Here is an 11,995-nt window from a genome sequence, read left to right on the forward strand (position 1 = left end):
TAGAGGACTGTCTATGTCAAGACATGGCAGAGAGCTGACAGACTGCCTTCATTTTCTATAGTGCCTCAAAAACCTTGGGAAGTCTGTAAACACTGAGCTTGGGAAGGAACTGATCTGCCCACAAAACAGGGGACTGGAGTCATCAGCAGAGCTGTCCAGTGTCCCCTGCTCTCAGCCAGGCTTTGCTTCCCCTCCACCAATCCATGGTGTGGCTCGACAAGACCGCTGTGTTCCCCCTGTGGTTACAGCAATAACCGGTCTCCACGCCAGGCAGAAATGAAGATTGTTGGCTCTGATTTATTTTGGGAGAGGCTAGGGTGATATGGAGAAATAGTGTGAAATGGGGACGATGGACATCGATTGTGATTGTATATGTCTGCTCAAGGAATGTGGGTATGGTGACTGGTCATGGGTGCGGTGTCTGGTCACATAGGCACACAGCTCTGAGGAGACACCTACAGTTTTGAGGAGACGCCTGCCCCTCTTCCTCTAACAAAGGGGCTATTTAAAAGAGAACGAGAAAAGGATGAGAGATATTCCAATGCTATCTAGAGGGAGGGAGTGCTAAGTCTCCTTGCTGGAGAAGATCGGATGGTCACAAGAACATGAATCACCTACAAACCTGCAAGACCACCACATTCCAGGCAAAGGACTGATAAGCTAATTAACATACGAAGCGGGTTTAGGTAACAAATACGTATAGGCGTTAATTGAATATTCATTTGTTTTATTGTATAAATGTGAGATGGTTCGTCACTTCGGGTATGCACGCTTGTGGAGGAGCGATCCCCCGTGCATCTGCGCGCAATAAACATACCTACTTTATAACTTTCGAGTTATAGAGTCTAATTCTGCACGTCAAGGGCAGTGTTGATCAGGAAGGCAAAGGCTCCAAGCAGCTGGGCGTCTGAGAGGATGCTCCCCGCTCCCCAGGAGAAACTCCTTGTGCATTGGTCATTCATTTGCTATTTCATTTTCCGGTGGCCAGGCAATATAATCAGAAACAACCTGTGTGCTGGCAGGGTAGTAAATGTCCTAAATGGTTTTAAAATAAGGCTATAGATGGTTTCTGGCAATGGTTAACCAGGGACAAGACCTGGATATTCATAGCCAGCAAACTAAGAGCATCTGTATGACAATGATGTAATACAGCTGAGCCAGCACAAGGCAAAACCTTTTCTTACAAATCACAAGTCACTATTAAAGTCAGTAAAGTTCCTGGTACAGGAAAACCTTTCACAAACTGGGCAACAGCACTCGCTGCAGACAGGGAGGTGGGGGATATTGAAGGCCCAGGGGAACGAGTGGTCCTGGAGCACTACAGCTGTGTCTGCATACCACCAGTCCGGCTGGGAAGCAGGTGGGACAATGGGCTGGAATAACGTGGTCAGCCACAAGTTTTTCAACAGCATTTGTATTTTGTTTTGTACCTAGAGCAAGTTGGTATTTGATGGAAATTCAAAACAATTCATGTAATTGGCCTATGCCTATGGAACTCACTGCTGTAGGGGGTCGCCGGGGGACCCTTTGCAAAAGGATGGGATGACAATGAGAGCAAAAGATAATCCAGAGAGGCTTTCAGCTGTTTTCAAAGGGTCACTATGCAGCACACATCAAAGCGCAGGCTCTCTAAAGATGTGTCTTACGGAAAATTCTTCTGCTTCTGGCTGTAGCGGCTGGTTGTGGCTGCTCATGCAGGGAGCATGGTGAATTTGGCAGACCTCAGACTTGCTGCAGTCAGACAGCTTCTGTGTAGCTGCCCTGAGGATGTGGTCAGTAGGTATCAGTATTGCTGGGTGATGCAGGATTTTGGGAGTCTGTAGAGCTCCGTGGTACAGCCCACTTCTAGTGTGTGGCCACAGAAGAGGTTTTTGGGGAAGGATGCTCCTGGGTACCGCAGCGTGGGTTACCATGCACTGTGCACCTGTGTTACCTGAGCATAGGGACAATGATCACAACGCTTTTCTGAAACATGGACTCAGCATCGTTGAGCAGACAGGAAAGTGGAATGGAGGGGAGATGAAGAGATTTGTCTGACTGCACAGGAAGTGTGTGGCAGAGCTAGAAAGGATACCTGTGTCACCTCCGTTCTGAGTTAGGCTAAATTACAGTTGTTCTCTGACAGTAGGTGCACAAATTTGGTCCTGTGCTGCCACCGTGGCTGGGCCATGCTGCCAGCATGTCCAGCTTCCCCAGCTGCAGGACACAGAGCGCCTGAAGGCACTTGCAGTGCCAGCTGAGCAGCTTGGTGTGGGGCGGGCGGTCCCCAACACACCACGTGCTGGTGCGGGAGCACAGACGGGAGCAGAGCCTGGTGGACCAGGACCGGCTCTGCTCCAACGGGAGCGGGGAGATGGAACACGAGGGGCTCACGGGGCAGAGAAGGAGTTTTGCAGGACAGAGGAGCTCCGGTGGCGAGCCCATAACGCTGGTGTGCCTGCAGCGTGCTCTGCTGCAGCGGGGAGCGCGGTCGTCCCGGCCCCCCGCCCTGGTCGCTGGGGGCGCACAATGGCGGTGCCGCCGTGACACGCGGCTGCGGCAGGGAAGGGGCCGCCTGCACCGTGCCCGCCGCGGCGAGCGCCCCCCGCCCCCCCGCTCCCGCCCCGCTGCGGCTCCCGCCCGCCGCCGCCGGGGGGCAGCAGCGCCCCGTGGGAGTTGCCGCGCGGTGCTGGGCGGCGGGGGCGCCGCGGTCCCTGCGCGCCCGGGGGCACCGTGCTGGGTGCGGGGGGGCTTCCCGCACCGTGTCCCCGCTCTCCTCCGCCTTACCGGGGCTGCCGCCGAGAGCCGAGTGCGGGGCCCTGGCGTGGAAGCGGCCCCAGCTATCGGTGGGGTTTTGCCTCCCCTCCACCCCACTGACGGAAAAACCTCCTGTCCCATTTGTAACCCCTTTCCACTGGGCATCGGAGTAGTCCTGGGCTCCCAGGGATGGAGACAAGAGGGAAAGTCAGGATGCGCTTTTCGGAAAGTGCCACGATTCCAGAACTTTGCTGGAGAGGTCTGGGAGCTGCTGTGGCTGCCCCGTGTCCTTAAAGACGTGCCCAGGCGGTGCTGAGCTGCCTGGTGCACGAAGCAGCTGCTGCAGGCTCCCGCCTGGTGCTCCCAGCTCTGCTGTTTCCCAGTCCTACGCTGACATTCACCTGCCTGGTTTTCACCTGGGATACTGTGTATTTTAGCGTGGTCCAGCTGGTGTGATTTGTGAGTGTGGTGAAGTCCTGTGATGAGAGGCCGTGTCCTCACACCACGGACACTATTCCAGCATGTTCAAGCCCCTCATCGTTCTGAGATCCCGCGTAACCCGGGTCTGCAGTGCAGAAACGAGGGAACTGATTGAACACCCTGCATTAATGAGTCTGCCTGGTGCCTGGTGGCCACGTAAAAACTGCAGCAAATAGGACGTGAGCCGGGGTCCCCTGCCTGCTTCCTAGCCACACCGAGGGGACCCCTGCCAGCTGCCCTGTGCTGAATGCCTCAGCTTGCTGAGCATGCAGAGGCAGATGTAGGGTTTTGCATACTGAGACGATAAGGAGAGCTTTTTTCAACTCTGAAAGCTGTTTATTCTTTACAGTGTGCTGACACCAGAACGGAAAGTGCCTTTTCCTGAAACTGGCTATTTATAAACAGCCTGCTGTGCCGAGCCTTCTTTTGCAAGGGGGCAGGGACTCCTGCGGCTTGTCTTTTGCTGCCTTGAATTCACCCAGAGATCCTTCAGACAGGATTGAATAGAGCAGATCTTGCTGACTCTCTGCTGGGGGCACACTACAGCACTAATGGCTTTTAATAACTCTTTGGTGTTATCAAACTCCAGTGAGCATCTAATTCAGCGCTAAATACTTTGGCTGAGCAGTCAGTGCTGTTCATAGCCCTGCATTCTTGCAAAGTCTTTGCAGGAGAAGTTATTTGTGGCAGTCGTGCCTTTACTGCCTGGAAAAGCTGAGCTTGTCCACAGGGGATGACCCCTGCAGTGCTCAGGCAGAAACTGGCAGCACGTTTAGCTGTATCTTTCCAAGCTGCTGAACAAGTGCAGCGTCCACTGCATGCACACACTTGAGGTGGGATTTGTCTGCTTTAAGATGTATAAAACATAGCCTCCAAGCCTTAGCTAGCTTTCCTTCTCTGTCAAAGAGGAGAAATAGGCACCTTCAAATCTCTTTTCCATAAGAGGCCTTTCTTAGGATTTTACCTAGTTTAATTGTGTAGGGCTGCTGGGCAACACTCTGCCTGCCTCTCCCTGTCTTTCTCCAGCAGGCCAGCAGCTCTGCAGCACTGTTGAGCTCCTCTTCCTCCAGGGACACTAGGATCCTCTTTTGAATCCCACCAGAAACTCCAAGGAAGCTGGGACTAGGTTTACTTATTAAAACTGCTGCTCCTTCCCTGACCTAGCTGTGCCCCCTTTGCAAACAAGGTTTGCTCTGGGCAGTGCTCACAGTGCAGCACTGCAGTATTACCCAGATTTTCCCACCTGTAGTGATGCGGTGGCTTTGGGTTGTGGCTCTTGGCAGCCAGGCACAGACCAGTGTGCCTAGCAAAACAATACACAGGGGTTCAGCTGAGAATGAAAGAATGAAACAAAACCCTCTGTCCCCTTCTGATGTTTGCCTTTGTGCTGTCAGAGAAAGGAAGAGGTGTGCAGAGGGATCGGGAGACGTTGGGGCAGGCTACACAGCTCTCTAGCCATGCAGGGAGAGCCAGATTTTGGTGGCTCTGCACACCAAACAGCGGAAGTAGCGAGGATGGATGCATGGCTCAGAGCCAACAGAGTGGGAGAAGATCAGAAAACTGTTGAACTGAGGTCTCTTCACCCCCTTGGTATTTCAGTGGTCATGAGCAGGTCATGGACTTTTGTAGCAGGCTGAACTTGCAGAATTCCCAGGAAATGTGAACTCGGGGATATTTCTGGCAAATCTGGAAAGGAAATGATCTTCCATCCGGAGGCTGCAGGATGCAGCACAGCCCTTGCACACTGAAAGGTCCCAGTGCTTCTGAGCTGCGCACATACAACTGACAACAGGACTTGGCTGACATGTCAAAACTTTTCTCAACTCACTACAATGCTCTGCAATCAACTGTCTTTTGTATTTACAGTTGAAACAGGAAAAGCAGGACTAGGTCCATACCTTGGTGTAGCAATTATGAAGCAACCTAACGGCAGACTGCAACCAGCATCTGAAAATGAGTGTTGTAATGTGCCATAAACAATGATATGCCCCAGAAGAGACCCTCAGCACTCAAATGCTGTGGAAAGATGGGCCATAGAGTAACCTACTGTGCTTTCCAATCAACAGCATTTTATCAAAGCCCTGAGATGCAGATTTCCCCACCTCTTTCCCCAGTCCTTTGGGGCAAAGGCTGAACTGGGAATCAGGCTGGGATCAGAGGCTTGCAAAAGCAGTCACTTGTAAAGCTTTTACTATGGGCTTAATACTTTGTCTCTGGAATATCACTCAGATGTGGCAAAGAGCTGCCTTCCCTAATCCCCATTCATGCAGGCACATGTGGAAGCTCCTGGGAGTCCCTGCTGCCCTAGGGGCTCAGGCTCAGCAAAGTGGGACCACTCCCTGTGAGTATGCAACAGTGGCATCCTCAAGAGACCCCAACCTGCCTTTCTGGCTCTGGGGAGTGATGCACAGCCCCTCTGCATTGCTCTTCTTGACTGTGGTGTTCTTCCTCGTGATCCACAGACCTGAGAATACACAGAGCTACTGACCCAAAAGAGAGATGAAACACTGAGTCAGCAAGCTAGCAGCTGGTGCCTTTAGAGCCTCATCCATGTATCCGTATGCTGAGCCCTGGCCTGGCTCCTCTGGATCCACGTGGTCATGCAGTGAGCTGTGGCAGGCTATAGCTGAGCTTCCCCCTGCTCCCACAGCATTATTCTCTGTGTAAAGACTGGTAGAGATGGTGCAGGAGGAGGGCACCCCACTTTGCTCCCAGCCCTGGGTGGCACGGGGGTGCTTTCTGTGATGCATCAGAGATGCCTGTCAGCTGCTCCCCGTGCCACGCATGGACACTGTCGTTTACTGAATATTGGTTCCTACCTGGGGAGCCCATGTTTTGTAAAAGGGCCAAGACTGCCCTTTTCTGGCTCCAAATGTCATTTGGTGCATCATTAACAGCAAGGAGGTGAATTGCTACCTATTTCTCACACTGTTTTCCCAGGACAGACCTGTTGCCTTGCTGCTGGTGCTGCAGGTTAAACCCAGCCATGGTGGCTCACAGAGGCAGCCAGGGTGAGGAAAGGAAAGGAGCGGGATGCTTTCTGAACACAGTGTATCTAAGCACTGAGGTGTGTCTGAGTACAGGGAATTCCTCACATAAGGCACCTCCATTGATAGCAGAGGTCAGGAAAAGGAGGAGAAAAGGACACCGTCAGCCCCAGGCTGCAACCTCCTAAGCCAGACACAATTTTTATGTGCTTACAGACCCTTCATGGATTTCTCTTCCAGGAACTTGTCTGGCCATCCCTCAGACCCTCAGCAACTTCACATATCCACAACATCTTGTGGAGAGGAGTCCCACAGCTCAACCATTCATTGTAGAAACGCCCACCTCCTTTAATTTGCTTTGAACTTGCAGCTTGCCAGTCTGATGCCTTATTGCTTGCACGGGAAGAAGGCTGAACAACTGCATTCCTTCTCAGATAATTTCTGAAGAGTTGTGGTTAGTGGGGCCTCAGACAGAGGCTGCCCCGCAACTCTAATCATGCCAGATGCCCTTGTCAGAACCTTTTCGATTTCTACCCCATCCCTCCTAAGCCAGGAAGATGGTAGGACAAGGACAGCACAGTGTGCAAGTTGGAAGTGAACCACGCAGAGATACAGTGGCATACAGCAACGGCCTCTGCTGTGTTCTCCAGTCTGCTCTTGGCAGTTTGTAACAGTCAACTGGCTTTTTGTTCATACAGAGGAGTTCCTGTCCATGTCCACCCACAAGTGTTCATGTACCTCCCATGCTGTCAGAAAGAGCTTCACCGTTTGAGCTACGTTGCACGCAGAGATACCAATGTTCACTTGGGTCTGAACCTGGCCGCTCCCACCTAAATTTGCAGAGATCAACAGATATCTCCCATTACACCTGGGGAAAATAATTCCCTAGCCACCTTCCCCTTTCACTTATTTTACAAACCTGTTACCCAGTCCCTTTCCTGACTGAGGAGTCCCAGTCTATTTTGTGGCTTCTTTTGAAAAACATTACCCTGCCTCAGTTGCTTCCTCTTTCTCTATAGTTTCTCTGGTTTTACATTACAATTTTTCTAATGAACTGACCAGAATTTTTGCTTGTGTGGGCAATTATGCAGGTGAATTGTGTATTGATACTGTAGGGCATTGTTCGATTCTGCTTTCTGTTCATCTCCTAATGATTTCTAACCTTCCCTTTGCTTGTCTGGCTCCTCAGCAGCAAGTTGAGATTTTTCATAGGAACATTCTCTGTAATACTAAGATCTTAGTTCTGAGTGGCTGTAGTTAGTTTAGAGCCCAGCACTGTGTATGAAGTCAAGAAAGATCAACCCTACACATATAATTTCATTTTTACCAGTCATTTGCCCAGTCACTCACTATTAGCAGATCCTTCAGCTCTCTGCACTGGACTTTCCTCTTTGCTATTCTGAATCACCAAGCACTACCAGCAAACTTCGTGACCTTGAGAGCACATGTGGTCAAAGACAGGGATGTAGAGAGGTGCCATGCCTTTCTGTACTTTCACACACGTGCTCCCAGAGGCTGCCTCAGGACCTGGTCTTCCTAAGAATAGCTACAAAAATTATTTGGAGTATTACAGAGGATCCAGCCAAAGCAAGGGGACAGGGTTGTTGTGTCCCAGCCATCACACCTGGACGAGGCAGCAGGGGGGTTGGAGAACCTTCCTTCTTCCCCAACACAGAAAGCAGACTCCTGGTGTCTCAGAGGAGTGGTGCTTCCCAGCAGTTGTCTCTAAACACAAACTCACCTCCATGCGAGGTGTTCACTTCTATGCTCACAGCTCCCAGACCGATTGGTGCTGTCACTTGGCCACCATCTGCAGCGCCTGCCAGCCCCTGCGGGTACCGGAGTTCTGCAGCAGCACCCTGCTGGCCTCCTGCCTGCTGCTGGGCGAAGAGGTCAGTCAGCCAGCAGGAAAAGCACAGCTCAACCCCGTTATATTTTTGGTGATCATAGATGACTTCAAGGAACTCTCCTGCAGACCCAAGTAGCGGGGTTGCCCCGTTGCACCACCCGGCGCCTCTGCTCACTGTGTGGTGCCAGCCACCCTGCCAGGAGACCTGGACCGGCACTATGCCGCTGCCTAGTGCAAGGCGTACAAAGCAGGCAGCGTGGAGAGGGGTGGTCCCAACTGCACCTAAACCAAGAAAGCATTAAAAAGGAAGTGATCACAGGACTCATCCAGCCTAACCCAGCCGCAGGCAATAGGCTTGTAGCAGAAATTGTGGTTTTGGCCTGGGTTATCTAGTAAATCATACAGGCTGACCGCAAATAACAGTATCTTTTGAGCAAATGAAAAGGTAACACACCTGAGGAGTTCATTCCTGCACTGAAGTTTGTATTTGTATGAAAGCCGACATTGAAATAATCTCAACCGAGCCTGCTGGGACGGATTCCCAGGAGAATCCTGACTGAGACCCCCTCCCAGTCACTCCACATCTCTAGTAATACCAGCTCCCCTGCTCAGACTTAAATCAACAGTCCCTTTCCCAGTGCACTGTGCAGCCCTCCAAGAGGATGTACAGACAAGTTCCTCTGTCCAGTTTGCAGCAAATACCAAGTGTTTCTTAGGGAGACGCGTGTTCTTGTTCTGGAAAACCTCTGCAGAAATTGCTAAAGTTGACAATCCAGCATCTGTGGGCTGGACATAGCTCCCCACGGGTAGCTGGGTCACTGCAGGCCACAGTGGTGTGTCACACAGCCTGCACCCTCCACAACCACAACTGATAGCCCAGTACATGCCTGCTTATTTTGAGGTTCAGCTATTTTTACTCTGAGGAATAAATCCTGTTGCCGGTTCCTCACCGTTTACCTACAACCTGCTGACCAAGCTGTCTGCTATTCTGCAGATGCACAGAGAAAGCAAATCTCTTCCAGGTCTCAAGCAGCCCATCACCACGGAGCTGACAGCCCAGGCAGGGCTCTCCCACCTGCAACATAGGCCCTGCCATTTACTTTTTGACCAGCTCTCCAGATTGCATAGCATAACCACCAAAATGACAGGACAGGAGTTAACAATTGCTCAAGTTGTGCAAGGAACAAGGCCAGAAGACACTGACAGACAACTCAAAGTGTGGTCAAAGTGATCCAGCTGCTCCAGTACTGGCATCCACAGCCCCACTGCTACAGAGCAGGAAAGGGACACGTGGCAATATTCCTCAATTCTGCAAGAGGACTGGCAGGGAACCCTATAAAAAGAAAAATTTGGAAGAGTAGATGAAAGGCCGTCTTGATTTTTAGAGCATTTGTGGTATAGAAAACTGCAGCAGAGAGCTCCTAGCAGAGCTGCAACCCAGCTGCGCTTGGCCTGAAGGAAGCGTAAGGACTCGCCACCCCTTGTCCGAGCGCCTGGCTCAGCCAGCAGCAGGGCTACGAGCCACGGCAGCCGCTCCGCACCCCGGCAGCGCCATCCACCGCAGGAATTTTCCCTCCGTACAGAGAAGGAGCATCTCATCCTCCCAGCCATGCTTTGAGGGTTGACTGAGTCCAAGCATTAAACTAGAACTACAATCCTTACAACTTGGGTGTCAGGTGGGGGACGCCAGCGACTGGATCCGCAGCCCACCGACGGGAGCGAAGGAAACGGTTGAACCGCGTTGCACCCGAGCTGGAGATGAGCACTGAACAAAAGCACACTGGAGATATTTCAGCTTTTATTTGCAAATTCATCTGTACATTCTCACTTGGTTGTTGAGCGACAGCTGCCAGGGGCCGGCAGCAGCAGGGGGCAGCAGCAACTAGGAGTTAACAGGAGCTTTCCACAGCGCCTGGAAACAAGAGACAGCAGAGGAAACAAAACCCCACTCGCCTTTTACATTTAACCTTTTCCGAGCAAGGGAATTAGAAATCGGGTCATCTTTATCACATTCAGAAAGGTGTTGGATTTACAGTCCTATGCGTTCAGCATAAAGATCTCGGGTTGAAGTGACTATTTGCAGAGCAGCTTGAAAACTATCCCAGGCTTGCTTTTTTTTCGAAGCCAGCATCTTAAAGCTGCAGTACTCTCCATGCATCCTTCCCAGCAGTCCCAAAGCCAAATAACAAAAGAAGCCCTTGCAAAATAAATAATCATAGGAAAATAAATAAGATTAGAACTGGAATATACAGTTACATGGTCTTTATTTGGTTTCAGAAGTGGAAAAAAGTGGAGCTAAACTGCAGCTTTAAGCCTTATGCCTGAAGCAACCTCAAACACTTTGCAAATGTTACAGTTGATTAGCTGTACAGGTCAGAGATCCGCAGTTCCACAGAGATGAACATTTAGGCACATATGCACCGCCTTCCCCATGGCATACTTTATTTTGCTCAGCCAGTTAGAAAAAAGCCTGCTGGAGGGGAAGCATCCCCTTTCCGAGCTGAACAGACAAAACCGAAGAGCTATTTACTGTCACAGTAAAAAGTCCCAACAAATATCTAACCCCACCCATGTTTGCAAGGGGAAAACTAGTTCAAACCATGCACCAAGAAGGCAATCCTCTCCCGGGGGAACCTTTCAACTTTGCTGGCACCACAGAATCCTTGAGCAAATCCAGCTACCAGCAGGGCTGCCAGCTGCCCATTGCTTCCTGCGCTCAAAGCCTAGCTGTGGAAAGTCATAAGTCCATTATTTCTACTTAAGCCAGAAATCCTGTTAATGCCATTTAGAGGCAGCTCTACAGCAAGAGCTCTTGATCTGCTCCCTGTTTAGGGTACACGCCCCCTCCCCAGGAACTCCCACACAGAAAAACCACACAGAAGAGAAAAGCGATCCATTGCAAGCCAGTGTCCGATGATTGTCTCTTTGGGGAGGTCAGGAATCCAGGACGGGGCAAGGCAGGGGAAGGGAGGATGGCAGGTGGAGAAGGAAGTTAGAAGCAAACTCAAAACCACCAAGACACAAGGAGGAGCTCAAAGCCCCTCAACAGCTGATGGCACTAGGCTGCTGTTTGCTAACAAAGTCTGAAATGAAGTCGAACTCGTTCTGTCCCAAGAATAGCTCTGGCAGCTCCTGAATCCGGTCCAACCCCAGTTCCAGGACAAGGGACGTCAAGACCTCCTCATCTACGAGATCAGTGTCCATAACGTTCAAGGTCAGTGCCGGTGAGGGCATGTGCTGCATGCCCGGGTGCTGGCTTGGCCCCGCTCTGTACTGCTGGGCACCAGCTCCCATGGGCCCGTTGCTCATACCCAGCGGGTGACCCTGGTACTGGGTGTTGAGTTTTTGTAGGTGCATGCTAGCCATGAGCTGCTGGGTGCCCACCGGCCCCATGTACTGCTGCTGCTGACTCGGGCCATTGAACATCATCGCGCTCTGCATCTGGTGGTGGCCCATCTGTCCGCTGAGGCTGGGTCTCGACCTCATCGCACCGTCCATACCAGCCCCTCCGTAGGGCATCATCTGGCCGGCCGCGGGCAGCGTCCTCAGCACATGCTGCCCGTGCTGCGGGGGTCCCTGCAGCCCACTCACTCCCATGCGGTAGTTCGGCAGCCCGGTGCCACCGTGGCTCATGGACATCATCATGTGCTCGGCCATGGCTCCGGGCCCCTGCGAGGCGACACGCGGCTCCGGGCACGGCTCCCGAGGACGGCACCGCTCCCCGCTCCCCTGCGAGCCGGCTCCGGCCGCGGGTCCCGGAGAGCTCCCACCCCCGCCCCAGGGAGAAGGCGCCGCTCTGCGCCCGCCGGGGGGGCGCGCCGCCCGCCCCGGGGGCCGCTCAGGTACGCACCGCTCCGGGGCTGGGGCGCGCAGCGGGTCCCGCACCGGCACCGGCAGCGCCGCGTCGCTCGGCTCGGCGGGCGGGGGCGGGCGCCGCGCTCCG

The 11,995-nt window shown here is 52.5% G+C and overlaps 1 protein-coding gene across 1 annotated transcript; it reads right to left on the minus strand.

Annotated features, from left to right (window-relative positions):
* Positions 1 to 9,837: 9,837 nt before the first annotated feature.
* CITED4 (Cbp/p300 interacting transactivator with Glu/Asp rich carboxy-terminal domain 4) lies at positions 9,838 to 11,995 on the minus strand. Its single transcript, XM_080380722.1, has one exon. It carries the CDS (start codon positions 11,707 to 11,709, stop codon positions 11,095 to 11,097), a length of 615 nt encoding a protein of 204 aa, XP_080236848.1. The 5' UTR covers positions 11,710 to 11,995; the 3' UTR covers positions 9,838 to 11,094.

Source organism: Falco punctatus (assembly GCF_963210335.1).
Source record: "Falco punctatus genome assembly, chromosome: 3".
Lineage (NCBI taxonomy): Eukaryota > Metazoa > Chordata > Aves > Falconiformes > Falconidae > Falco > Falco punctatus.

Coding starts and splice junctions, on each gene's coding strand:
- CITED4 (XM_080380722.1), bottom strand. CDS start 11,709: ATGGCCGAGCACATGATGATGTCCATGAGCCACGGTGGCACCGGGCTG.